Source organism: Erithacus rubecula (genome assembly GCF_903797595.1).
Source record: "Erithacus rubecula genome assembly, chromosome: 15".
NCBI classification, from domain to species: Eukaryota; Metazoa; Chordata; class Aves; order Passeriformes; family Muscicapidae; genus Erithacus; species Erithacus rubecula.
Window position 1 is genome coordinate 5769777 of NC_136667.1, and position 27349 is coordinate 5797125.

A 27349-nucleotide genomic window follows, 5' to 3' on the forward strand; every position below is an offset into this window, starting at 1 on the left:
TGCACTGGGTGGCACTGCTGCCAGGGCACAGCATGCCCAGGGTGCCACCTTCTGCCAGTGCCTGAGGTGCCCAGGTGTCACTGCAGTGCCTGGGGAAGCACCAGCAGCCCCAGCTGGCAGCTCTGTCAGCAGTGGCACAGAGCTTTGTCCAAGTGACCTGTTTGTGACAGCACAGGGCTAATTGCCCTGTGATGAGATGGGATTTATTACTCCAGAGCCTGGAGCTCTGGCAGGCTCTGCCTTGGCTGTGTTTCACCAGGATGAATCTGGTGTCCTGCCCAGCCTCCCTCTGGCAGCCTCTGCAGGCAGCTGAGACAGCCAAGGTGGAACCAGTGCTGAGTTAAGCTGCTGAGAGCAAAACTTGTAATTCTGAGCAGAATCAAATCAGACCAAATACAGCCTTTTCCAAACCCTGGCTGCAGCTCTCCATGGCCACTCAGCAGGAATGCTGAGGGGACATAAGTCAATGCAAAACTGTGACTTCTGAGACTACAGACAACTTTGTAAGCATTCACTCCTAATCCTGTGTGGAAATCTATTTATACATGTATTTGTATATCTGTTTGTCTTGCTTTTAAAAGAAAGCACACTCAGTAATTTTAGACCCCAAATGTGGCATGTTCCTGCAGGCCAGGTGCTATGTGCTGCCTCTATTTATGCTTCCCTATAAATCAAGTTTGAAAAGTTGTTTTTCCTGACAACTGCAACTTAAAAACAAATTACAGAAAAAATACCAGTTGAATTATTTCCTACAAAAGGATTCAGGTAAGAAAACAGAGAAAAGTGCCAATGAATCAAAAAATAGGAATTCCAGAGTATTTTAAAGCTGCTGTTGTCTTTAGTTTTGAGTTTTCACCCATAGGAAAATGTAGTGAGGTTTGTGAAACAGGCATTCAGGACATGTAGGATCCTGCCAGAGTGGGTCTTGGCTGGGCTTGGCCAAACCAGCCTGGCTTGTGGTCAGAGTCCCACAAATGTCCTTTCACAGCAGTGAGTTGGGAGGCTGCTGGAGGCAGCTGCTGCCCTGTGCTCCTAGAGGCAGCTGCTGCCCTGTGCTCCTCTCCTCTCCCTCTCTCCACCTCCCTTCCTCCTGCTTCTCTCTTCATCTCCTCCCCTTTCTCTCTCCTCCTCCTCTCCTCCTGGCTTTTGCCCATGGAGACACCTGCAAGGGGGATGTTCCCTGGGGCTGTCAGTGTCCATCCCAGAGAAGGGAGGACATGTGGGGAGCACTGACCATCCTTGCTGGCTGCATCCAGCTCCAGCCCTGTCCCTGATTCCAGCCTCTCCTGTGTTCTGCAGGGGCTCTGGGCATCTCCTGGGTGAAATATTACTGCCAGTATGAAAAAGAGGCAAAAACCCTACGGATGACCCCCATAGACCAGAAGCCTGGAGCTAAGCAGGTGAGTTGGATGTTTGCAAACATTGACACAGCCCCCAGGCCTCCCTGCCTGAGCCTGCAGGTGCCACAGAGCAGAGGGTGGGCTCTGTCCCCTCCCTGCCTACACAGGGCAGCTTGGTGTCACCTGGAAGAGGCAGCCCCATGAAGAAAGGTCTCACTCCACTGTGTCCCTGGGAGCCCAGGGTTTGGCAGGGTTGGGCCCTGCAGGGTTTGACAGCAGATACAGGTTGTGTGACATGAGAGATACCAGATACTGCTGGCCCCTGAGTTCAGTCTGGGGTGAAATTTGTTCCTCTCTGGACCAGCTGAGCCACAAGAACTGTGGCAGCCACTGAAGTGCCAGAATGACTCAAGTTACTACAGGAGTTACTGCTCCCAAATGCAGCATTTCCTTGCCTCAGCACGTGCTCACAGCAGTGGTTTGTGGTTTAATTTCTGTTCTCACCACTGACACTGTGGGACTGGAACACTGTGGGGAGAGGAGAGGGCAACAGTGCAGCTCCAAACTGCACAATTTGGGTAACTACTTCTTTCACAAAGTGCTTTGGTTTACCAAAGTCTGGGAGTTCCCTGAGTCCCTCCTCGTGACTGGGAGGGTGGGAGGATGCAGCACAGCCAGTGCTCCAGCTGAGTCCCCCACCCTCCTCTGCCATGAGCAGCTCCCCAGGGCCTTCCCAGCCAGTGTGAGCTCCAGTGTGTGAGCTCATGGTCTGCTTTTGGCAGGGCTCTGCACTCTGCAGCAGGAAAATAAAGTACATGTTTTGCAACCCCTTGGCAGAGAGCTGGGCAAAGAAATGTCCAAATTATTGCATGGAGAGATTTGTTGTCATTTATGCCATAAGCATGTCTGGTAAGGCCCATTACTGCATTTAGGGGCTTGGAAAACTTAGTGCTTTTCCCAAACTCTGCTAGCTGCACCATCAGGTCACAGCTGGCCACAAACCCACAATCAAATTATGAATTGACTCTGCTGCAAAGCACAGGGATATGAACACCCAGGGCTAGAGCTGAGCCTCTGCAGAGCATGTCTGCTCTATCTGGGGTGAGGAAATGTCCATTCCTTTGGCACACAGTGTTTGTGTAAAGCCATGTGGATCATTGATGATGTGGGTGATTGGTACTGATAAAAATTAGAACCTAGCTGTGTCAGAGCAAGGGTGAGTGTGGTCCTGGCCTCAGAGACTGGGTTGGTGTTCCAGCACTGGAGAGGCAGAGTGCTGCTCTGTTGAGTCCAGAACATTCTCTGGCTCAGAGCAAGTCTGGAACTCAGAGCCTGGATGGTGATGGGAGGATCAGCCATGCCCTGGCACCAATGCCATGGGAATGCCAGGACAGGTACTGTGGGCAGTGCTGTGCTGGGCTGCAGCTGAGGGGCTGAGGAGCCCAAAATCCCCCATGTTTCTGTCCTCTCACCTTGGCTTTCATGTTCTCTCCTAGGGCACCTTGGACCTGACCCTGAAATCCTGTGTAAGGAGAAAGACTGACTCTATAGACAAAAGATTTTGTTTTGACATTGAAACTAATGAAAGGTGAGAGCCTTCACACCTGGTAGCCCCAAACCCCACGGGCCTGCAGCAAATCCCTCTTTGCTGTTATTAAAAGCAGCTTTTCCTCCTTTCCCTGCCTGTCCCTGGGACCCCTCACAGGTCTGGGACCATCACGCTGCAGGCGCTCTCAGAAGCCAACAGGAGGCTGTGGATGGAGGCCATGGACGGGAAGGAGCCGGTGAGTGTCGCTGGAGCTGTTCCCGTTGGAATGTGCTGCCCAGCAGTGTCCCCTGCTGGCAGTGCAGCTCAGCATCAGTGCTGCATGGGCTCCGTGCTGTTCCCTCTGCTCCCACTGGGCTTTTTGGTGTTTTGGTGCCCGAGGCTGCTTCACTGCTACTCTGTTCCTCACTACCTGCTGGAGCTGATTTTGCCCTCAGCCACCTTTTCAGAGGTGTCACTGCCCACCCTGCACCCGTGTTCTCCCACCTTTCTGTGCCTACTGGTGTTCCCTTCCTTCAGTCTGAGCAAAGCTCGTGGTTTGCCTACAGAACAGAGACTTTCCTTAGCAATAGGTGCCCCACTGAAATGCAGGGGGACAGCAGAAACTCCTTGATTGTGCAGATAACGGGTTCATGCCTAATTATAAAGTGAGATTTCTATGGGACATTGTCTTTTTGGCTGTGATTGCCTCTGGGTAATCTGGGGGTGATTTATAGGATGCTGCATTTTCTTTCAGAAATAAATACCAAATCATGCTGATGATGTTTTTGCTTCTTCCTCCCTCATTCCCTCCCCTTTTTCAGATTTATCACAGTCCCATCACGAAGCAGGAAGAAAGTGAGTCACTTCTGTTGCTGTTCTTTGGGCTCTCACAGCCTCGAGGCCAGGCAGGATTTTCCTTGCAAATACACTCATCCTCAATTCCTGCTGAGTAGCACTGTCCCCACTCTGTGACAGAGTGTCACTTCTTTTCTTGTACCACAGTGTCTGGCAATGATCCCAGATAAGAAGGAGTTGCAAAGAGTTGCAGTGAGCACTTTTTTTATTTAGCCAGGAGTAGTAGGATGTGGAGTTCAATTTACACCTCCAAACCCTAATGAGAGATTCTGAGGATGTGTCCCTTAACAGAGGTTATAGTAGGGTAATAGATGAGTCATTCAGTTCCTTGGATCTCCCACCCATCACCATGTCCCATGTCCCCCTTCTGAGCAGTGGGTGTACCCTGCAGAGCCCTGGAAAACTGAGACAAACTGCAGAGCCCTGGAACCCCTCTGGGGCTCTGTAGCTGGGTGAAACCTGCATTGTCTCACAGGTCACTTCATCAGCACTGTCACTAGCTGGCTGTAATGAGCACAGGGGGAGCATTCCCAGAAGCATGAGCACAAACCTGCTGTGTGGCTGTGTTCACATCACACACTGGGAGGAATGTGAATTAGGGTTTCACTGAACAAACATTCTCTATTTGCCATAGATTAGAGGTGGTAAGAATTCCATTGGTATCATAGCCCTCAGTATCAAGCACCAGGTGGGTCTGTGCTTATTCCTGGAGTACAGCTAAGAGATGCCTGAGCTTGATGTTGCTGTTGCTCAGAGCAGACAGAATCAGTATAAACAACCTGCTGAAAATGCAGGGATCCCATAGGATTCCCCAGATCAACTTTCCTCAGCACATCAAACTAAATTGGTTTTGCTTTTTGATCCTGGTGATGTAGGTAAGCAGAAATTACACAGTTCCATGATGAGGAAGAGCTTTAACTACAGGTTTTCCTCTGGAAGTGATTATTCAAATATTTATCAGACACAATTCAGATAATTTACACTATTATTAAACCAATTTATACTGTTGTTTTCTTAAAGACAGAGAGGGGACAGGGAGCAGTGCTGCAACTCAAAATAAATTGGAAAAAAAAATGGGAGAACATATGGAACTAATAACTCCTTGTCAGGATGTCCAGAATGCTGATGTTTCCTGAGGGGGTGAGGGATGGGGTGCAGGTGTGAGCACTCTGTGGGCTGGGGGGTCCCAGGGGTCTCCAGCTAACACAGCTTCCTTGTCCCAAACAGTGGAGCTGAATGAGGTGGGCTTCAAGTTTGTTCGGAAGTGCATCAACGCAGTGGAGACCAAAGGTGAGGAGCTCACCCAACCTGGCCATGCTGCCCATGGCTTGAGTTCCTGCAGCTCCTGCAGTGTTAGCCACTGGCACAGGGCTTCAGCTTTGGGCTGAGGAATGGGTGTTCTTCAGCTGAATATGTGTTCTTCAGCTGAAAGTGTGTTCTTCAGCTGAATGCATGTTCTCTGGGAGCAGAAACCCCACCTGGTTCAGAATGTTGTACCAAAGTTTGGGTTGAATTTCCCCATTAATGCTGTTTTCACTTGTGATTTTCTCAGTTTTGGCCCTGAGCACACGCAGTGTTGGGCAGGAGAGCAGAGGGGTGGCTACAGGCTGCCTCAGGCCTGTGAAGCAGCAGAAGCAGGTGGAAGGGTGGCAGCTCATCCTTTGGGCTGTCACATATCATCCAGTCTGCACCAGTGAACATCACCAGTGTGGGATGGGGGCCTGGATTCTTCTCCAGATGTGGGGTTGGGGCTGCTGAGGCTGTGGAGTGGGGAGCAGGGGGGCACAAAGACCTTGCTCACAGAGCTAGGAGAGACACTGATTCTGCCTATCCCAGCACTGGCCAGTGTTTGCAGATTCTACTTCAATGTGTGAGCAAATCTGTGATAAAGCAGCACCCCAGAGAAATGGGGTGTGTGGGCTGGTGTGTCCCATGCCCTGGCTGTGCTCACCTGACCATGACACGGTGACCACGGTGGTGCTGGGATCAGCAGAGACCCTGCCAGCACAGCCCAGGGAGTGGGGCAGAGCCCAAAGTGTAGGACAGAGCCCAGCAGCAGGAAAACAACTCCACTAGATGGGGCTTTTGCACCAACAGCAGGAAAGCTCAGCTAAGCTCTTGGCTTTGTCCTCTCAGGAATCACTACGGAGGGCGTGTACAGGACTGTTGGCAGCAATATCCAGGTGCAGAAGTTACTGAATGCCTTTTTTGGTAAGAATTAATTATTCTGTGCTATTACACTGTTTTGTTCTTGAATTGTTTGTGAGGGATAGAGAGGATCTGGTTCCACAGTGGGAAATGTCCAGCATGGGTTTTGGTCCCTGTGACCCCACTGAGGCTCATCTTCCCCTTTTTTCCTGGGATAACATGATGAGCTGGACTGGGAAGGCAGCCTGTGCAGGGAGCCCTCCACCCCAGTGAGGTTTTTCTCTGGAAGGATGGGGTCCCCTTGCTGTGTGCAGTGTGTACAATAAGGAGCCAGTGTACATGTTAAGAGGGCAGTGGATGTGTTCCTGCTGGGAGCCTGTCTGTGGCTGGATCTGTGTCATACAGGCTTAGCAACTGGGCAGTGTTTATAGTCTTGGCAGGTTGTGGGGCTCAGCAGCTCTGCTTTGTGCCAGGACATGCCCTTCTAGGCTGGGTTCTGGCTGAGGCCACCATACCCTCAGCTCATAATCATCTGCAAACCTCTCAGGGCACCTCTAGGGTCAGTCCCCACCTGTCCAAGGCCAAACCATTCTCCCCAGCCCTGCCTGGGGCTGGGGCACAGGGTAGGAATTGCACTCACCCTGCTGCCTGTGTGCCTCAGGCTCACAGCTGACACATCTGATATTAATGCAGCATTCAAAGGCTTTGGCTGTCTCCTGTTGCTTCTACTCTGGATGTTGTTTATTAAAGCCCTGGTTTGTGCTGGTGTTTGGCTATGCCCAGTTCTCACAGAGCCATGACTTCGGGCATCTGCCCAGCTCTGCTGGGCTATGACTCATTGCTCAGCCTCAGGTTCTATTACTGCTTGATTCTTACCCTCCCTGTGAGCAGCTCTGTGGTTTTCTCCTCTGAATCCCACCAGTGAGTGGCTTTTTGTTTTGTTTTGTTTATCTGCATGGGTCTGCATAATCACTTGCCACCCCACTGCATATGAAAGCACAATGGAAAGTCCAACACCACCAACACCACAAATAATTGCTGCAGCAGGATTTCATCTTTAACCACTCAAAGGAGTTTTTTTGGGGTTTTTTTGAGTCCCTAGTCCTATTTATTTTCAAAAATAAATCCTGCTGTTTATTTCTGTAGTCCAGCTTTCCCCCATCCTACAACTACATCCTTCATTTCGTGGCGCCACAGACATGATGTGGTTTATCAGGGGGGTTAGGCAGGAGCAAACTCTATTTCCATGCTGCTGGGCCTCCCCTGAGCTCCCTCCTCTCCTGCAGCAAGAGGGAATGCTTCCAGAACAGCCTTCAGGGGAGTAGCTGCAAATGAGGTATTGGAGCTGGCATTCAGATTACTTTGGATGTGAGAAAGCTTGTCTTGGACCTGTTGAAATGTGTTGTTTCTGCCAGCCTTGGGAAAAAATAAACTCTAGAGAATATGCTCTCAGTGATTTCTCAGCGCTGCTTAAATTTTATCTTGTGCTTCCCTCTTTGTCCCTCATTAGCACCACTCCCCAGCCTCTCCAAAATCCTGACACTGGTGCTGTTTTTCTGCTTTTCCCAGCCACAGGAATTAGGAGCTCTCTTTGTGTGCTGTTGTGGCTTCATGTGTCTCAAGGGGAAACCCTCACCCCAAGCAGACTGTTTATTAGCAACCTCTAACTGAACTTTATTCCAAAACCTTTTCATTCTTCTTTCAGATCCAAAATGCCCTGGGGACGTGGATCTCCAGAGTGGGGACTGGGACATCAAGACCATCACCAGCTCACTGAAGTTCTATCTCAGGTAGCACTGCAGGTCACATCTGCCCCAAGGAGGCAAAGAGAACTGGGGCTGATCCAGAGGAAAGGCAAAATGAGCTGCCAGACGTTCAGATCTGGTTTGTGGAAAGGGCAAAGTGACAAAGGCTTGGGGAAGAGGAATGATAAATTTGGGTGTTACAGAGCCCCTCAATCCTATGGGGTGGGCTGTTTCACTGATATTGGCTGCAGAGGGAAATGCCACTGGGACTTGGTGGCACTAAGGGATGAGCCAGTTTGCCCATCCATCCAAAGTGGATCATGAGTAGGTCACAATGCCCTGCACAGCTCAGTTTTCTTTCTGGTTGTTGCAGGAACCTGTCTGAACCTGTCATGACGTACAAGCTCCACAAAGAGCTGGTCCTGGCTGCCAGTAAGTCCCACAGCTTTCCCACTGATGGTCCCTGGCCCTGCTCTCCCCAGCCAGGGTCCATCAGAATCACTTGGCAGAGCTCTGCCAGCCCAGCTCCCTGTTGTCCAGCTGCTTCACCTGCAGAAAGAGCTGTGGGTCTCCCCTCCAAGTGCTTATCCCTCCCTCAGACAGGGTCTTGTGCTCTCAGGGGGTCTGGAGAGCCAGAGGATGTCACTCACTTGAAAGCAGCACAAGTCTGCCACAAGAAGTGTTTCCCCCTAGTATTGATATATTTTATAATCTGTGAGGGAATGGGATGTGCTGTTACTACCCAGATAAGTAGGTGTTCCCTTTAGGGTGTATAATTTGTCCTGAAATGTTGAAAACAGAATGTCTGCCAGTACATGGAAGATATTTCTCTGCTGTGGCTGTTAGGATTGAGTCACAGTTGGGAATAACAGAGGTTACTCAGCCAAGAAGCACAAGTGCAGTGCCAGGGCTTCACCTGTGCTGAGCCAGCCCATCCTTTGCTGTCACTTCTTGTGGCCATTGCAGATAAGCTGTGCCAGCTGTGCCCTGTGAGGGAGACAGGGATGCAGGGAGCTGGTCATCACCCTCAGCATGGGTGTGCTGACATTTGGAAATGTGTGGCATTAGAGCATCCCTCATCCTGCTGTGCCTCCAGAAGTCACCAGGAGACTGGGAGGGTGCCCAGTTCTTCTTCATGTGTCCCTCTGGAGAATGAATAACACCAATTTTTTCTTGGAAATATTTCACCACTTGCTGAAGGTGATTAAGCCCAGGATTTATTAGTTTCAGAGTTGGTTAAGCTCATGATGGCTGGGTGTGGGCAGGACATTTATCTTTTCCCTGCCCTCCCTCAGAAACTTGCACCATTGAGCTTCCCAGACCCCACACCATTCTTTTCACATGGAGTATTTTATTGTTTCCTGATTATTTATTCTTCTAAGGGTGACCTCTTTGGGTCAGGGACTCAGGTTTTTTCTCTGCAGGATATTTTAGGTGCTGTCCAGTGTCAGAGCTCTCTGGGCTGATAGGACTCCCAGAGGGAGGCTGTGTGCTCCCAAGTGTGAGGAACAAGGGTGCAGAGGGGAGGACCTGCCCATGCCCAGCCTCTTTTGGAGTGTGTCCCTGGGCTCCCTTTCAAGCTCCATTTCTTCCTCTTTCCACTTCATATTGTTTCTCCCAGTGTTCACCCTGTTGCTGTGAAATCCCACTTCCCTCTGCTCTCTTTTGCTCCCATGCTGCACAGGGAACAGTTCCACAGCTTTCCTTTGGCTTTTTATCTCCCTGGTGTATTTAGTTTGAAAGTACTGGGTACAGATTCTTCTTTGTTTTCCTGCTTTCCAGAGTCTGAGAACCTGGATTACAGGCTGGGAGCCATTCATGCACTGGTCTATAAACTGCCTGATAAGAACAGGGAGATGTTAGAGCTCCTCATCCAGCACCTCGTCAAGTAAGCAGATGTTTTCCTCTAAAAATAAAGAAAGGGGAATAATGGAATCAGCAAAACAAGCCTTTTTGGGAGGTTTGGTTTGCAAAATTTTACCCACTGTAGTGTCCTTGGGAATTTCCATGTGGATTGCACAAAGGGGGCGACTATCTTTGCTGCCTTCTGCATGAAGTGGTGCTTCTCTTTTTGGTTGCTCCTTCCATGGCCTTTCAGACATGCACAGAGCAGGAAATGATTTAAAAATGAAAATACTCTCTGGGAGCAGGGGCTATTAATTGTCACTCCTCAGAAATTTACTGGAAGCCACCCTAGTGTGCTCCCTATATTCAGTTCTCCTTCAGAGAGAGAGAAAATTAAACCCAGAAGTCAGTTCTGGATAAAAAGGCTATAAGATCTAAATGATTCCTTTTGTGCATATGTTGTGCAGATAACTTTTGATTGCAGAGTTAAAGAGGAGTTGGGAATGGGAAGAGATGAAATAAAGATGCTGTCAGCACGTTGCTCTCTCCAGCATCTGTCTGAGCCAAATGTTTGTGTCAGACCTAGAGCCATGTTTGTCACTGCTGGGAAACAAATTCTGAAACACAATGAAGAAAATTGAACAGCTGATTCTTAGTTTATCCTAGGGATTTTTTTGTTTGGTTGGTTGTTTATTTTTTTTCTTGGAATAAGATCTGTTTGGAAAAAACCAAACCAAACCATTCCTCCTTGCCCTGCTCTCTGCAGCGTCTGCGAGCACAGCCGGGAGAATCTGATGTCACCATCCAACATGGGGGTGATCTTTGGGCCCACCCTGATGCGAGCACAGGAGGACACTGTGGCAGCCATGATGAACATCAAGTTCCAAAACATCGTGGTGGAGATCCTGATAGAGCACTTTGGGAAGGTAGGGCAGCCCCCGAGCAGCTCCAGCTGCTCCTGCACACTGTTGCTGTGGCAACTCGGCAGCTCCGGCTCCTTCTGGAGCCTCCTTGGGCTGCCCTTATGTAACACACTGCTCTGAAAGGCTGCAGGAGGAAGCAAAGAGCAGCAGGTGTGTTCCTCAGTGTTGCTGTTAGCTGGTCCCTGAGGAAACAGAGAGTCTGGGCATTTTTGCCTTTTCTTTTTAAATGAGGGAAGCTTGTAAAAAAAACTATTGTATGACTGGACATTGCACTCTTCACTCTTTATTTTACTAGACAGGAGCTAGACCAGAGCAGAATTGGTTTTAATGGGCACAGTACAAAGTGAGGTACTGCACAAGTGTTAGATTAGTGGAAAAAAACAGAGCAGACAAGTGTTGAATGGTTGATGAAAGAAATTCAGCTGTGTTCAGGTAGAGATACAGGGATGGTGTGGAGGTGGTGTGGGGAGTCTGGGGGAGCTGCTGCCTGGGCTGAAGAGGAGTCTGGGGGAGCTGCTGCCTGGGGTGGAGTAGCTGGAGGAGCTGAGGCTGCTCCCCACTCTATCACAGGACCAAGAGCCTTGGAGAGCCTCCAGTCTCATCTGCCTTCCGTGGATCTGCACTGAGTATTTCATATTTCAGCCTGAGCATCGCCCATGTACCCAGGCAGGGTCCTGGGCACGTGCAGGCAGCAGCTTTGTCATGTGGAGCTGTGTCTCTGGAAAGCAGAATATTCCCCTGTGTCTGTGCTGGCTCTTGCTCCCAGCGATACCCGACACCAGCTCAGGGGTGTCAGGTGCCTGGGGGATGACAAGAGCTGGGTGTTAATATTGAAAGCCAGAGCAGGGTTTGAATCCTGAGCAGCAGATCCTCAGCAGGGAGCAGATTAACACCCTGGTAACAGCCCTGGGCTCCAAGGAGTGAGTTTAGCCCTCCAGCTTTTCACAGCACAGTGCACAGGCACCTCTCCTATGCCTGAGGAGCAGGAAGTGCATGGAGCCCTTCATTCAGGGATGGAGTTTGCTGGGAGGGGGCTGGGCCAGGCAAAGCTCCCTTTGGAAAGGGAAGAGGCAACCAGAGCTGGAACAGCAAGGTTCTTGCAGCAGGATGTGGAGCCAGAGCAGCCAGGTGGGGACTACATGGGGACCAGGTGAGGGGGTGGGGGTTGGCTGTGATGCCAATGGTTGAAATGGGATGAAGGAGCTCAGAGAGGCTTTATGGAAACACCAGCCAGTTCCTTTGTAGGGCTCTATGAACACTTGTAATAAGGTCCCTCAGAAAAACAGGGACTGGTTTGTGTCTGGGATCTCATATGCTCACTCCAGAGACGAGGCTCTGTGCTCCCCTCCTTACAGCCTGCAGCACAGTCTGAATCAACACATCCTGCCACCTCTGAGAGCTGGAACAACAGTTTTAATTAAGCCAGATGTCCTTTTGCTTGCTTTTAATTTCTCCAGCAATAAGGTTTAGTTAGTCACATTTATTGGATTGAGTTTGTAAGTTCGGCGTTGGAGCTGAGAGCTCACACATGAGCAAACAGCTCAGATGAGTCTTGGAGGAAGAGGGGATGTGGTTTATGTGGTGCAATATGAAGACTCTGAGGACAAAGTAACTATTCATGAAGTGTTTGTGGATAATTGCTGTTTCCACAGCTCATGTTTCAATGCTGTGCGTGGTTAAATTAAATAGGTTGATTGTTCTTCTTCCCTGTACAAACCTCCTTAAGGTGAGGGTCTGTCAATATCTTGGTACCTTTAGGTTATTTAACTTAGATTTTCATTTAGAAGTAAATCAGAGCCTGCACCCACCTCTTAAACACAGTCATTTGTGAATGGTTTAGCTTGGGTTTCAGGTGTTGAAAACAATATTCTTTGGTACCTGTATAAGTGTCCATGGGGAGCTTAAAGTTTCTTTTGAAAGCAGGATTAGATTCTGCTCAGGATATAGGGATGAGGTTGATATTTCCAAAAAAATTCCCTCCTACAGGCAATCCTTTGCTGTTTTAATAATCCAGGAGCTGCTGCTTTTAATTCATGTGCTGCTGTGTCACAGCAGGAGAGTGAGTGCTCAGTCCCTGTGTTTTGGAGAGGGGACCATGTCTTGCCCCTGCCCAGGGCAAAGCCCAGCAGGCAGTGAGCCAGCACCACCCTGTGTCACCAAACCCTGAGTGTGGGGGTTTTTTCCCAGGGTAGGTGTGTAATCTTCCCTCTCTGGAGATATTCCAGAGCTGCCTGAACACAATCCTGTGCCATTTGCTTTAGGGAAGCCCTGCTTGAGCAGGGAGGATGGACCAGCTGACCCAGTGTGGGCCCTTCCAGCCTGGACCATTCTGTGATTCTGTGCTGTTGCTCCTCTCCTCGTGCAGAGTGGGCCAGGCTGTTGGGAGCAAAGCTGGTCCTGGCACATGGATTTACCCAAAGGCAGCCCAGGCTGGGTCAGAGCAGCCTGACCCTGGGGTGTGGGGAGCTGTGTACCCTCCCCAAGCACACACTTGGGACCAAGGAGTTTAAACTAGGGACGTGTTTTCCTCTCCCATCCCACATCTTGGTCTCCTAGCCCTCCTTTTTGGCCTCCTGAAGAGGGAATATACTTTTGGTTTGAATTACCAAAAATGAGGCACTTAATCAAAGCAGAATGTTACATTTCTTCATGTTAAGATTTTTCTGGGTCATTCAAAAAAGTTGTTTTTCCATATTGAAGTGTGGCCCAAGGGTGTGATGACCCAGCATGTTGGTGGGGCTGGCACAGCTCTGCTGCTCTGGGCTGGAGCCAGGAAGGGACCAGCTCCACACCTCCCAGGAGAGGCAGTGCAGCCTCTGGGCTCAGCAGCTCAGTCCACCTCTCCATAGTAACTCAGGCTTTAAAGCCTGATAAAACTTCAATTAACATCCCTGGGAAGAACACAGGAGCAGCTGCTTTGGGCCTTGATATAGTGTTTCAGATCTTCATTTATTTCTTTTTCACCTCTTAAAAAAAGTCCTGACATAAATGAGAAGCTCTCAATTAATCCAAACCAAATAGGTGCCACATGACTAGTGAGAAAAGGAGATAAAACTTCTCAGTATTTCAGTATGCCAGTATTTCATCCCAGGCAATTTCCTTGTGCCAAACACGTCATTGTAAGCCAAGAGCTGAAGGGTTTTAGTGTTTGATCTGAAACAATGCAGGGTTGGTTTGGGTGTTTTGGGGATTGTATCTCTTTGACCATGGGAGTCTTGATGTTGGTCAGGAGCTTCAAAGCCTCCCTCATCTGCTCCAGAGGAATTTACCTCTACACATTGTCTGTTTGTGATCTTCCTGCTGAGCCACAGGGACAGTATCAGTGGTGGGGACAGTGTCAGTGATGGGGATGGTGCCATGGTGGGGACAGTGTCATTGATGGGGACAGTGTCAGTGGTGGGGATGGTGCCATGCTGGGACAGTGTCAGTGGTGGGACAGTGTCAGTGGTGGGGATGGTGCCATGCTGGAACAGTGTCAGTGGTGGGGATGGTGCCATACTGGGACAGTGTCAGTGGTGGCCACCATCCCCCTGTGTGCTGGGCAGGGGCACCTGCAGTGGGAGGTGAGGCAGCAGCCCCTTTGTGTCAGCTCACCTGAACGTGTGTCCCTTTACAGATCTACTCTGGCCCCCCTGAAGACCCCACAGCCCCCCCTGTGCCCCCTCCCAGGGTGGCTGCCCGGCGGCACAAGCCCATCACCATCTCCAAGCGTCCCCTGAGGGAGAGACCCGTGTTCTTCGGAGCCTCTGTGGAGGAGAGCACAGGTCAGTGTTGTTCCTGATGCTCACCTGCCCCTCACCCCTGCTGCTCCCTGGAACAGCTGTCCAGGAGCAATGGAGGTAACAGCAGCAGGGCTGCACGTCCCAGCTCCTGGGCATGGCAGACAGTGAGGGCTGCTTAGAGACAAAGCAAAAAACCCTCCTACATGGGTTGCATCATATCACAAGTCAGACTTTGTGGGATTTGGGTTTTTCTGGTACTTGCTGCATTCTCCATTAGCAGAATCAAGGCTGGTTCTTGGAACAGGAGAGGTTTTGTGGCATCAGGGTCAAAAAGCTGCATGGAGTGTTGGTGGGATGGTAGCCAGGGAGGGCTGTGTTGTGGGAGGCCCAAGGAGGGCTCAAGCTGGCTCAGCTGCTGGCAGTTCCGCATCCAGAGCAGGAACTCCAAAGAACTTTTTCAGGATGCAGTAAAGGTATTTTCTAGGCCAAGTTCTACTCTGACATGATGATAAGGGCTTCAGCATTTCCTTGCAGTCAGCTGGATTAACAGCTAAGGGCACATCAGCTTAAAATCATGTTTTTGCACCTCATTTGCTCTAATTGTCACTGCAGGCTGTGCCCTGATTCCACAGTCACCACAGAGATGGAAAGTCTCTTTCTCCATTAGTTTTCAGAGCTCTGAAGGTTGAGGTGTAAAGTGTACTTTGTGACACTGGCAAAACATGATTGATTCACACTGCTCTTTACAACCCCCAGACTGCTAATGGAGTTGGGGCTGGCCTTGCATTTCAATGTGTCCTCGACCTGGCAGCAGAAGTGTTTGCCTTGGACCGCCCGAGGCTGCCGGGCTCATAGCAAGAGGGGTGGGACTTTTGGAGGCACATCAGGTGTGATACACAACTAACCCACAGCTCTGTCTCTTGTCTCCACAGCAGAGAGGCTGGGCCAGACCCCCAATGGGGGCACGGAGCCCCCCAGGCCCCTGCAGCGCAGCCGCCCGCCCGCGCCGCGGCCGGGGGGGGACGAGAGCCGGCCCCAGGCTCGCGGCGAGCCCGAGCTGGGCAGGCTGGGCAGCAGGCTGCAGGAGGCAGGGCTGAAACCAGCAGCCAGGGCAGCCAACGGGGTGGTGAGCAGCCCTGTGCTGAGGACAGGCACGCTGCAGGCCAGGAGACCCGCGCCACGGCCAGGCGTCTGTGGCAGAGAGGGTGAGTGTGCACTGGGGCCTGGCCAGAGCCAGGCAGGAGTGTCCTGCTCCCAGGGGCAGCCCAGGGTGCTGAGCCCACCCTCCCTGGGCTTCTCCCCCTATGTCCTCTCAATGTAGCTCAGCAAGAGGGGCTGGGAGAGCACAACAGCCTAAGGCGTGGGCATGGGTAAAGTCTGACACTCATTCCTTGTTGGCTTGATTCCTAAAGATTTTGAAGGGTTAAGTGAAAACAAGATTGGCTGGATCATGGGAAAGAAAAGCAGCTGAGGAGAAGACGGTATCACTGTCCAGGATGAAAGCTGAGCTGCAGGAATCACCAGTTTGTGCTGCTCCTCTCCCTTTCACACAGCAGCACTGCCCAGGGTTTGGTTAAGAACACTTGTCATTGCCAGGAAGTATCAGCTCCATAGTCAGCAACTCCATTGAGTTTGTCCTTGCAGGTCCAGCTCCATCCCCTGTTCCAGGAAGGCTGTTCTGGGGCAGGTAGTGTGGGAATTTCCTTTCCATGGGCTCTGTCCCTCCATTCTGGCTGTTGGCCACTGTCAGTGAGAGAGTGTTGAGGCAGAGGACTAAACCCACAGACCTGTTCAGTGCCCCTTCATAAATACCTGGCTTTCCAGAGCTCGCTGCTCAGTGTTTGTCATCTCCATCCCTCAGGTGACTGTGACGGTGTCCCCAAGCCACGTTCCCATGGTGATAAGCCCGTGATAACTCGTCCCCCTGTGAGACCTCCAGATCCACCCTGCCGGACTCCTGTCCCTCCAAAGCTGGAGCAGAGGCCAGATCTGATAGCAGGGACAGCAGAGGAAATGCCCTCATCTGTGTAAGCCAGCAGCCCGTGGTGGGTGCATGGTGCTGGTGGGGACACCCGGGGGCTCAGTGGCTGGAGCCTGTGGGTGTCCCTTGGCACTGGTGTAAGTGCAGGTTTGAGGGTCACATGGAAAGCTGGGAGGGGACTGGAGCCACAGCAAAGGCAAACACAAAGCTTTGGCACTGCTCAAGCACAGCCCCAGGGCTGAGCCTTGTCCCATCCCCTTCCCTGCTGTTCCTGGGTTGGTGGAGCTGAGCCCCTCCCTGCCTGGCCCCAGCAAACCTCTCAAATGAGTGAGACACTTTCTGGGGCAGGACAAGATCCAGCTTGGATCTTCTTAAGGAAATTGGATGGAGTTCAGCTCCAGCTTCTCAGATTTCTTTCAGATTTTAGGAGAGTCAGAAACCCTGCTGGCTTTAGTGGGAATTAACCAAAAGAAAGCAAAGGGTGCCATGAGGACCAGCTCTGTGCCAGAACTGCCTGGGAGAACTTCACTTTCTTGAGCACGAGTGGGACCACATAAACACTGAAGGAAAGACCATAAAGGGAATGGATGCACATAGGATTATAGGCAAGAGCACAGAAATAATTACTGGATGTGGCACTCAGTGCTATGGTTTAGTTGGTGGTGCTTGGTCAAAGGTTAGACTCCATGATCTTGGAGATCATTCCCAGGCTAAATGATTCCATGGTTCCATGGTCCTACAAGCAGCCCAGCCAAAGTGCTGGCGGGGGATGTGAGGGTGGAGCAGGCTCAGAAGGAGCCTGGCTTTGCCTTGGCACAAGAACTGTCAGTTGAAAGTGATCTCTGCAGTTCTGCCAATGCTGCAGCTCATTCCCCTGGCACAGAAAAGATCTCATTAGCAAATTGCCAGGTCGAATTAAAAGAGAGACTTCTCCTGTTTTCTTTGCAGGGTGGCCTCTAGGACCAAGTTCTTTGAGACAGCTTCCCGAAGAACAGGCAGGTAAGGCTGGCACAGGGAGGTGGCACGTGGGTAGCAGCAGCCCTGCAGCACAGGGTGCTCCCTCTGAGGCACAGCCAGCACAGACAGCCCCAGCCCCAGGCCTGCCTTGTCTCACACTCACAAACAGCAGATGAGGCTCAGCTAAAATGCTGAAACTAAACAAAGAGCACAAAGTTTAAAATGAGAGTCCAGATACAGACTTGCTAAATTAAATCTGCCAAGTGAGAAACATCCCTGTGGATCCCTGTTTCTGTGTGTAGTGCCTGTTGTACTCAGGCTTTGTGGGAAGATCAGGTCATGGGTGAGGTGATGAGGGCTGGTTAGGTCCCAGCAGCTGCTGAGAGGGCATGACTGGTCCAGCACAGAGGTGTGCAGACAGGGACACAGCGTGGACCCCAAAGCCCTCAGCTCTGAGTGGTAGCAGGTGCCATTTGTGATAATACTTGCCCAAATAAACCTCAGCTTTCTGCTCTGAAAAGCTGCCAAGCTCTGCCCAGGGGAGAGCAGGTTTGTGTGTAAGTCTGAGAACTGCTGCTGCTGGTACTGAGACAGACAGAATTTGTTCTATTGCCAAACAGATCCCTCCCTGCCCATTACCCAGCCTCGAGGAGCTTGTGGGGCTGAGTTGGAGCTTGCTCCTTGAATTCATCTTTTTTTCTCTATTCTTGTACTTCTTTTTATTCAGATCTTCATCACCACAAGGCAGGATTCCAATTGATGAGAGCTGAGGCTACAGGTACGTTTTTATGACAACAAATAATGACAAATCAAATAATAAACTGAAACCAGACATGTAATACAAAGTCAGCATTTTTGGGGTTGTGGGAGTCCAGTGGTTCTGCCATTGCTGGTGGATTTGCACTGCTGCACAGAACATGAAGCTCGTTTTCTTCTTCCAGGCTTTATAAGCACACCTCAGCCCAGCTGGACCCAGGAGACTTTCAGTGCTTGTGACCCAGGAGTCAGAGCTGAGCCTTGCCAGCCCCAGTGCCCTGGAGAGCAGCTCCCTTACTGGACGATGATTTCCAAGCCACAAGTGGCTCAAGAAATTAGGAGAGAGAGAGACCACAATGGAGAGCAGGTCCTGCCCACACACCTGTGTTGAACTGTTCCCTGCCCTTCCACCTCTCCTTCCTGCAGGCTGTGACAATGCCAGTGTGTGCCTGCACAGGTGGTGGCAGCATGTGCAGGGCTGGGGACATGAACTGCCTGTTCACCTGCTCACTTTTGGGAAACACACCTTGAAAAGGGTGTTTGGACAGCACAAGGGCTGAGTCCCTGTGTTTGGATGCAAGGGGAAAACAGCTGCAGTCCCTCCTTGCCCTGAGAAGCCCCTTGCTTTGTGCTTGTGCCCCTCACTTGGTGAGTGTCTGTGTAGGACAGCCCTGCCTGGTAACAGGCTGGGCAGGGGTGGGGGAACCACTGTGTTCAGCTCTGTGGGATGGTTCTTCATCTCCTCCTGGACATTCCTGGCCTGGAGCACCACATGACACACACAGCCTGGCCAGGAGCATGGCCTGAGCCATGGCCACAGCCTTACCTGGGGTCAGCTCTCAGCAGCACCCTCAGGTCAGCAGCTGGGGGAAGGGAGCAGCAGGTGCTCCTCCTCTTCCTCTTCCTCCACTGCCTCCTCTTCCATGTGAGCCACATTCCCACCAGATCCACTTCTCACAAGCCCACCAAGAAGTCTTTATCCTGAGTGATTGTGGTGGCCAGCACAGAGGTGCTGAGGATCTGAAACTCACTATTTGTGGGTCAAACCCATTGGTTTTTTTTAAGAACTTCCCAGTTTCTTGTTTGCTTGTTTATTCATTTCCAGTACAAGATGCCCAGTCTGTCCCTCAGTCATGGCCCTGTGGCTGATGTCCACTGTCCTGGGAGGTGTCCCTGGCCAGGACCTCTTCAGCAGTAGAGGTTTATGTGTTGCTCCAGCTGCCAATGGGACCAAGCTCCAGGCTGTGCTGCTTCCCTGCTTCCTCCACCCACCCAAAGATTGACTTCCCCCTTTTGAATGGTTTTCTTCAGGCACTGAGAGCATTTGCAGAACAGTGGCCAAACATTCCCACAGCTGCTTCCCAGGTGCCCCATCCCTTGAGCATGCTGTGTCCTGCCTGGAGCAGGTCCTTCCCCCTCCTGGCACTGCCTGTGTGACCTCGTGTCCCTTATTGCTGAATGGCACACTCTGGCACTCGTGTGTCATGTCCATGGTGCTCTCACTCCCCTGGCTTCAGCACTGCTCCCTCCTTTATGCCTGGCATGTGAAAGTGGCTTTAAACCCAAGCCAGCCCCGTGCTGTGGCAGCTGAGGCTGTGCCACATGCACTGGGGGCTGTGCTGGGCCCCTCCTGCTGCAGCCCCTCTCCAGGGGCTCGAGGACAAGGCACAGTGGTTCTGATCAGGGATCTCTGAACAGGTGGGATGGAGCTGAAGCTGGACCAGCCTGGCAGTGGGGCCACCTGCCTGCAGCACATCACCCCTGGCCCTGCTGGGGTGTTGTGTCTGTGGCTCCCACACAAAAGACCAGCGTTTCCCAACTCTTTCTTGCTTTGGGCTGCTGTTTGGGGACCCTCAGTTTGGGAGGCTCCTTGGGTTCTGCTGATGTGCATGGCTCTGGAGGTGACATTCTGCTGGAGCAGTGGCTTGTCACATCCTCCTCCTGCTCCTGCCCAGTGCCAGCACAGACCCCCAGGACAGAGTCAGGCTCTGTGGGTGGGGGAATCCAACTGTGGTTTGGTTTCAGTCTGGCAGTGTGAGCAGAGGGGAGAGGCAGCTTCTTGCAGACTATTTCATGGTGTCCTTTCAAAGTTCTTTGTCACTTGTGTGTCTGTGCTGATTTTTTCCTGCACCTGTGGGTGCAGCTGAACACTGGGGACCAGCAGTTGTTGGGGGATGCTGGTTGTGCTGACAGGGGGCTGTGGGGTCCAATCCCTGCTGCCATGAGGCACAGTCCCTGCTGCTGTGGGACCCAGTTCCTGCTGCTGTGAGCACAATCCCTGCTGCCAGTGGCCCAGGAGTGACAAATCCCAGCTGGGAATGTGGGATCACCCTGTGCAGCACAGCAGCCCCCCAGCATCAGCCCTGGAGCCATTGTGATGTGTACAAGCTTAGGTTACTGCAAGTGTTTATAAAGTTTCCATGAAGTGAAGCAACCATCTCAGTGTGTTTTGTTCCTCTTCATAACCTCTGCCTCCACTGCTGTCCCCTCTGCAGGCAGACCCAGCTCTGTGCCCCAGGGTGGCCACACAGGGCTGTGTCCATGGGACTGGGGCTGCCTGGGCTCTGCCATAGCCCCACTCTGGGTTTGCAGTCCCCAAAGCTGGTTTTCTGCATTTTTCTGACTGCAGAAGCTGCCCTGAATATTCCTGTGCTGCCACAGTGCCTTGACAGCATTCTGTGCCACGAGTCACTGAAACTCCAGTTTTCCTGTGACCACCAATGCTTCCTTCCATCTATCCAGCACTCTTTTCCCCTCCTCACATCAGATTTCCCCACCTTTTGACTGACATTGTGCACCAGTGTTTGCTTTTCCTTTAACTCTCTCAGGAGAGAGCAGCTTTTTTCTCTGGCACAGGAATCTCACAGGCAGCTTTGGAGCCTGGATTTCTGCAGAAGCCTGACAGAGGTGTCACCTCCTGGTGGCCTGGGGACAGCTGAGCTGCTCCCACAGCCACGAGGGTCCCCAGCTGGACAGGGGAGCATTCCCACCCACACCCTGCTCGGGGCTGGTTGCTGTTTTGGGATCCTCTGCAATGTTTTGTGTGGGCTCAGCCCCTGCCTGCGGCTCCTGCTGCAGCCTGGCCAGGTTTGCCAGCTCTGGGAGCTCTGTGCCCTGCCCTGGCTCCTGGCCCAGGCAGCCAGAGCACTCCCAGGGCAGGCATGGACACAATGCACCTGGAGCAGCAGATGGAGGCTCTCCTGCTTGTTTTTTCTGGCTTCTTGTTTCTCTCAAAAGTTTCCTTGTGGGGCTGTAACTTTTCCAGGAGTGGATGCATTCAAAACTGTTTTCTTTCCTCATTAGGTTTTGTATGAAGTGATAATGAACTGGAGGCAATGGCTCAACAATCTTTGTCTCCCAACCCACAGGTGCCTGACTTGCTTTCTTACAGAAAACATTTGGATTTGAGCAAGAAATTTATTTTCCAGCACAAGTGAAACCTTGCAGGTTTTTTAATAGAGAGAAGATAACAAAACAAGCAGTTACAAAGCTTGAGCCCGAGCCTCAGTGAGTTCTTCCCAGAGGAAGAATTTGAAGAGGCCAAAGACTCTGCAGCAGACACATCTGTGTGATAAATTTAGAATTGAAATACACTTAGTGGAGCACTGACATCTGAAATTTATGTGCTACAGAGACCCATGAAGGCGCCGGAATCCACCCACGTGGGAGTCCTTGGAGGATCAGAGCTGGAGTTCCCAGCTCTGTGCTTCTCCCTGAGCCATCCCACTGCACCACTGCCCATCTGGATGGAGCTGGGAGCAGCTCCCCGTGCTGGGCGGGTTCCTGGCAGCCCTTAGCAGGTTTCTTGGCCCATTCACGTGGCTGTAAATCAAGTCAGGCCTCCAAAAAATCCTGTGATTGGCTTAAACAATCAGGAGATGCTTTGAACCATCAAAGGCCATAATGTTTTCCATTTTCTATGTTTTCAGAAGTTTAAGAAGTGCTTTAAGAGCCTCTGCCAGTGTCTCTAAGAGCTCTCACAAGGCAGAAGTTGTGAAGGTTTTTAAAATCCTGTATGAAATGTGACCAGGCCCTCAGGGAGGCGAGTCTCCATCCTTGCACAGCTCCATCCTTCCTCAGTGTCTCCCTTCAGTGCCCTGGCCCCCCAGGCTCTCCTGGTGGCCACCACACCGTGCTATGGGTGCCACTGCACCCACCCTGCTCCTCTGGGATGGGACATGCCATGCCAGGCAGGCCAGTTTGCCTCCCTTGGCACTGCCCCCTGGCAAAGGGAGCAGGGTAAGGAGCACACCCCAGCACTGGCTGATGTCCCTTGTGTCACAGCACTCGAGGCAGTGTGACCCTGCTGAGGTCTGTGGCTGTCCTGGAGCACAGGGACAGCCCTGACACCATAGGAGGCACTCAGGGCTGGCTGCCAGCACAGCAGGGTCACACTGCTCCCTGCTCACAGGGAGGGGAACCACTGCTGAAAGGGCTATTGGACACAACTCGTGTCAAATTTTAGCAAGTTTTAGAAAACAGAACTTCTTTCTGTTTTAAAAATATCCAACTTTCTGCCATGATGACGAGAACAAATAAATGACTTTAAAGCATGGGGCCATTCTGAGGTTTTCATGGTGTTTTCATGTTTTCAGTTGATTTCTTCATGGTAACTGGGCTTTTTCCTGTGAGCTTGATGTGCTGCTCTATTGGGGAGCCAAGGCAGCTCTAAGGGCTGACACATGGCTCATCCCCAGTGCTGGCACGGTGGCTGCCACAGCCACAGCACTTAGGAATGCTCAGGGAGAGGAGCAGCTTCCCTGTGCCCTGCAGCTGCTGGTGAGCTGGGCAGGGGGGATGCAGGGTGTGTAGGGTGTGGGATGCAGGGTGTGTAGGGTGTGAAATGCAGGGTGTGTAGGGTGTGTAGGGTGTGTAGGGTGTGGGATGCAGGGTCTGTAGGGTGTGAAATGCAGGGTGTGTAGGGTGTGTAGGGTGTGAGATGCAGGGTGTGAGATGCAGGGTGTAGGGTGTGGGATGCAGGATGTGTAGGGTTTGAAATGCAGGGTGTGTAGGGTGTGTAGGGTGTGTAGGGTGTGGGATGCAGGGTGTGTAGGGTGTGGGATGCAGGGTGTGTAGGGTGTGAAATACAGGGTGTGTAGGGTGTGTAGGGTGTGGGATGCAGGGTGTGTAGGGTGTGGGATGCAGGGTGTGAGATGCAGGGTCTGTAGGGTGTGGCATGCAGGGTGTGTAGGGTGTGAAATGCAGGGTGTGTAGGGTGTGTAGGGTGTGGGATGCAGGGTGTGTAGGGTGTGAGATGCAGGGTGTGAGATGCAGGGTGTAGGGTGTGGGATGCAGGGTGTGTAGGGTGTGGGATGCAGGGTCTGTGGGGTGTGGGATGCAGGGTGTGTAGGGTGTGGCATGCAGGGTGTAGGGTGAGATTCAGGATGTAGGGTGTGTAGGGTGTGGCATGCAGGGTGTGTAGGGTGTGAGATGCAGGGTGTAGGGTGTGGCATGCAGGGTGTGCAGGGTGTGCAGGGTGTGCAGGGTGTGTAGGGTGTGGGATGCAGGGTGTGTAGGGTGTGAGATGCAGGGTGTAGGGTGTGGGATGCAGGGTGTGTAGGGTGTGAGATGCAGGGTGTAGGGTGTGGGATGCAGGGTGTGTAGGGTGTGAGATGCAGGGTGTAGGGTGTGGGATGCAGGGTGTGTAGGGTGTGAGATGCAGGGTGTAGGGTGTGGGATGCAGGGTGTGTAGGGTGTGCAGGGTGTGCAGGGTGTGTAGGGTGTGGGATGTAGGGTGTGTAGGGTGTGAGATGCAGGGTGTAGGGTGAGATTCAGGATGTAGGGTGTGTAGGGTGTGGGATGCAGGGTCTGTGGGGTGTGGGATGCAGGGTGTGTAGGGTGCCTCATCCCATAAGCAGTAGCTCCTGAATGTCCCTGGGGACACTGGTGTCCAAGTGGCCATTTGGCAGGTGACAAGGGGGCTGACATGCTGGCAGGTCCCCAATAACCAGCCCTGAGGAACTGAGGCCTGCTCAGTGTCCATTAAGGGTTAATTTTGAAACGAACTCATCCATTTTTCACTGTGACTCAGAGCAAGGGATGGGACCAGGTTCCTTGTGGATGACAAAAACCAGAACAAACCCAAGAGTTTTTGTTCCCTTGGCCCACTGTTCTTCAGCCCATGGGCCACGGTGTGTGGACTGCTGCTGTGCAATTACACATGAGACATTGCCAGCTATTTGTGGCCCAATGAGCTTTATTTTTTTTTCCTCCCCAAGCTCTTTGCTTTGTCTCTGTGAATCAAATCTTGGCCCTGGGCAGGATTCACATCTGTGCCTTGAATTAACAAGTGGCTGATAAGCGTCTTCTTTATTACTTGGAGAGCATAGGTCAATTTTATAAAGACCTCCCAGAACAATGGATTTACAACTGTTCATAAAGATAGCAAAAACAATGAGAAGAGCAGGAGGACACTGGCCTTTATTAGCTCCTTGCTTTGCAAAATACATTAATCAACTGAAATTCAATTTAAAAGACCCAAAAAGGAATATATGAAAGGATTAGCCAATTGATATGTAATTGAATTATGAGTTCAGATGTGATTAATTTTATTGTGAGTTCTGACTGTGAAAGAAAGCCTACAATGACCCAATGAACAGCCTCATCTACTGGCAAATGATCCATGGATTCCCAGTGCCTTTGCTTGCTGGCAGCCACCACACCCACAGCAATTTCATGCACAAAATGGACACAAAAGCCAAATGCAGGCAGAGGGTAGAGCTCCAGCAAATGGATTCTGCATTTATTGGACTGAGAACAACAGCAGATTTTCAGGTTACAAAAAGAACTGAACACAAGCACAAAGGGCCACCCCGTGGCATGGCTGGGGGCCTGTGTGGGCCCCAGGCATGGCTGAAAGAGAAATGAGAATTTTCATTTACCCCAGCACGGTGTCATGGGTTTCTTCACCTGGGTGCCAGGCAGGCCCCTCTCTTTGGTTACACATAAATGTCCTTCAGTCCCACAGGGGACTTGTGAGCTGCAGTTGTCCCCAGAGCATCCCCACTGCACCCCACTGGCCCCAGCAGCATCTGGGGCCAGAACACTCTGGGGCTCTCTTCCCTATCCAATGCATTCAGCTCCAATTAAAAAAAAAATAAAAACAAGAAAATAGCAGTGTCAGCAATCCACCTCACTCCTTCTCTGGGAGAATTGACCCTCAGGTTGTGCTATAGTTTGGGCAAAGCACTGTGATTCCAAACTGGGCCAGACCAGGCTGTGTGTGCTGCTCCTGCATCACGGGTGGGGTCTCACAGTCCCACCCAAATGGGGACCCCCAGCACCATCCTCAGCCTCACCTTGGAGCCAGGCCCCAGGAAAGAGCCAAGAGAGCCCAGAGTCTCTCTGCCATTCCAAGGCTGTTGCCTCTTTTCCTTCTGGCATTGCTGTGGCATTGCCTTCTCTCTTTCCCTCAGCTCTGGTGGAAGGAGCAATTGCAGACACTGGCCTTTGTTACTCCCAGGAACACAGCTGGGAGCTGGGAGGCCTCCCCAGGAAAAAAAATAAAAAGGCACCAGCAATGAGCTTTTTGGCTTATTACAAAGAAAATAAAATATATCAAATAGAGAACTCTTATTATTACAGAGACATGTTAACAAAGAGAAACAGCATAAAATTGTCACAGAACACCAAACATCGGGCACAGAGAGCAGCTTTTGTCCACTTGCTAAGGGTTGATGTGGGTGCAGAGATTTCTCTGTGAGTCACAAGCACAGTGTCCCCTGCTGCTGGAGGGAATGGTGCCAGTGGGCAGGGGAGGCTGTGACCCACCTGCCTGCCCACAGCCAGCCCTGAGCCTGCAGACACACTCCCTCCCTGTGATCCCAGCATCCTGCCCACCTGGGAGACACTCTGGGCAAGCCAAAGAGGGGAGAAACCAGGGACACCCCGTTGTTCCCCAATGCAAACACTGTCCCTGTCTAACCTCAAGAAGACACAGGAAAGCTGGAGAAGCTGATTCTGACCCCAGCCTTTGCCTGTGTGTGCTCTGTGCATGCCACAAAAGAGGGGACCTCTGCAAACTGGGCACCACCCAGCCAGAAAAATAATTCAAAGTCTCCATTAAATTGGCACATTCTGACTCATCTCCTGCAGAGCATCCAGTACCTCAGTGTGCAACCAGAGAGGACTCTTAGAGCATGTCACTAAATAGATATCTTTAGCAATAGAAAATGGGCCATGCCTTTATTTTATATAGAGATAGATAATTTTAGCATACATTATGTTATTGAAACATCCAGGGCAAGAGCTCAGCAAGGGGAGGGACAGCAGGGGGACTGCAGGGCTGGCCAGTGCTGGGAGGTGACTGTGAGGTGACTCTTGGGCTGGCTGGAGGGAGGTGACACCTCAGGTACCCCTCAGCATTCCCTGGAGACCACAGGGACAGCCCCATAGCCCAGAGCAGGGACTGCCCCAGCCTCACCTCCCTGCCCCGAGCCAAGCACAAAGGGCTCTTGGACACCATGGCAGTGGCATGTGGATGCTGCCAGCTCTCCAGACTCAGCACAGCCTCTGCAGGCACAGAGCTGCTGTGCTGGTCTGGCTCCTGCTGGGGCAGGGGGTGCTGGCAGGCTCAGGTGGGCACAGGTCAGGGGTGTGTGGGTGATCCCTGCCCTGGGAATGCTGCATTGCACCATTTGATCTGTCTCACTGCTTCTGGCACCACACAGGGCTGAGGAATTGTCCCTCCTGCCCTCACTAAAGGCAGCATCCTTTATCCCACACCCTCTGTTATGGAATGGTGCCCATCCATGCACAAACACTGCTCACAGGGATGCCAGTGCCTGCATCCCTTGTCCTCCACCTGCTGCCTTGACCCAGAGTGAGCCAGCCCAGAACCCCCCACACCTCTGAGAGGAGCCAGAGCAGAGCCAGGGAATCCACAGGGAGATGTTTGGCTCTCAGCTGTGACACCCAGGGGACCCCACCCAGGGCTCAGCCAGCCCCAGGGTCATCTTCTGTGGGACTGTGAACACAGTGAAATTCTCCTTGCTTTATTGAAGCAAAAGTAGACGAGAAAATGCAGAAGAAAACAAAAAGCATAAAGATAAATGGCAGGAGTTGGACTTTGGTATTTCTTAAAGCCTCTTCTTCCCCAGTTCCTGCAGCAGCTCATGAAAATCTACATAGAAACAACATTAATTCCCTCAGCAAAGACACACAGAGGTGCTGAGAGCCCTGGCTCCCACATTTCCTGGTAATTCTATTGTAGAAACACCAGTTGCAGGAGTTTACTGTGATACTGAAGAGACAGAGAACACGGCCCCAGTGCCCCTGGCAGCCCCTCTGTGCTGGGTTCGGGGTGTCCCCCTGAGCCCTGCCCTGCTCTGCACTCGCTGCCAGAGCAGCTTCACACCAGGTGACACACCCAGGACAGGTGACACACCCAGGACAGGTGACACTCCCGGGGGAGGTGACACACCCAGGACAGGTGACACACCCGGGGCAGGTGACACTCCCGAGGCAGGTGACACACCCGGGGCAGGTGACACACCCAGGACAGGTGATACACCTGGGTGCCACACCCAGGACAGGTGCCACACCCAGGTG

The 27349-nt window shown here is 51.8% G+C and overlaps 1 protein-coding gene across 2 annotated transcripts in view; it reads left to right on the forward strand.

The window, feature by feature from the left end:
- The window catches only part of OPHN1 (oligophrenin 1), a 48676-nt gene extending 28446 nt beyond the window's left edge, over window positions 1-20230 (forward strand). Inside the window, exons 9-24 of one of the 2 annotated variants that reach the window (XM_079319218.1) lie at window positions 1300-1400; window positions 2837-2928; window positions 3046-3124; window positions 3690-3723; window positions 4951-5013; window positions 5860-5934; window positions 7577-7661; window positions 7990-8048; window positions 9399-9504; window positions 10228-10387; window positions 14001-14148; window positions 15042-15311; window positions 15968-16133; window positions 17036-17086; window positions 17772-17822; window positions 17986-20230. In XM_079319218.1, coding sequence (XP_079175344.1) covers window positions 1300-1400; window positions 2837-2928; window positions 3046-3124; window positions 3690-3723; window positions 4951-5013; window positions 5860-5934; window positions 7577-7661; window positions 7990-8048; window positions 9399-9504; window positions 10228-10387; window positions 14001-14148; window positions 15042-15311; window positions 15968-16133; window positions 17036-17086; window positions 17772-17814 — 1532 coding nt within the window. In that variant the 3' untranslated portion in view covers window positions 17815-17822; window positions 17986-20230. Of the gene's footprint in view, window positions 1-1299; window positions 1401-2836; window positions 2929-3045; window positions 3125-3689; window positions 3724-4950; window positions 5014-5859; window positions 5935-7576; window positions 7662-7989; window positions 8049-9398; window positions 9505-10227; window positions 10388-14000; window positions 14149-15038; window positions 15312-15967; window positions 16134-17035; window positions 17087-17771; window positions 17823-17985 lie in introns of both variants that reach the window. The other variant, XM_079319217.1, reaches the window with a different exon arrangement.
- Window positions 20231-27349: the final 7119 nt, after the last annotated feature.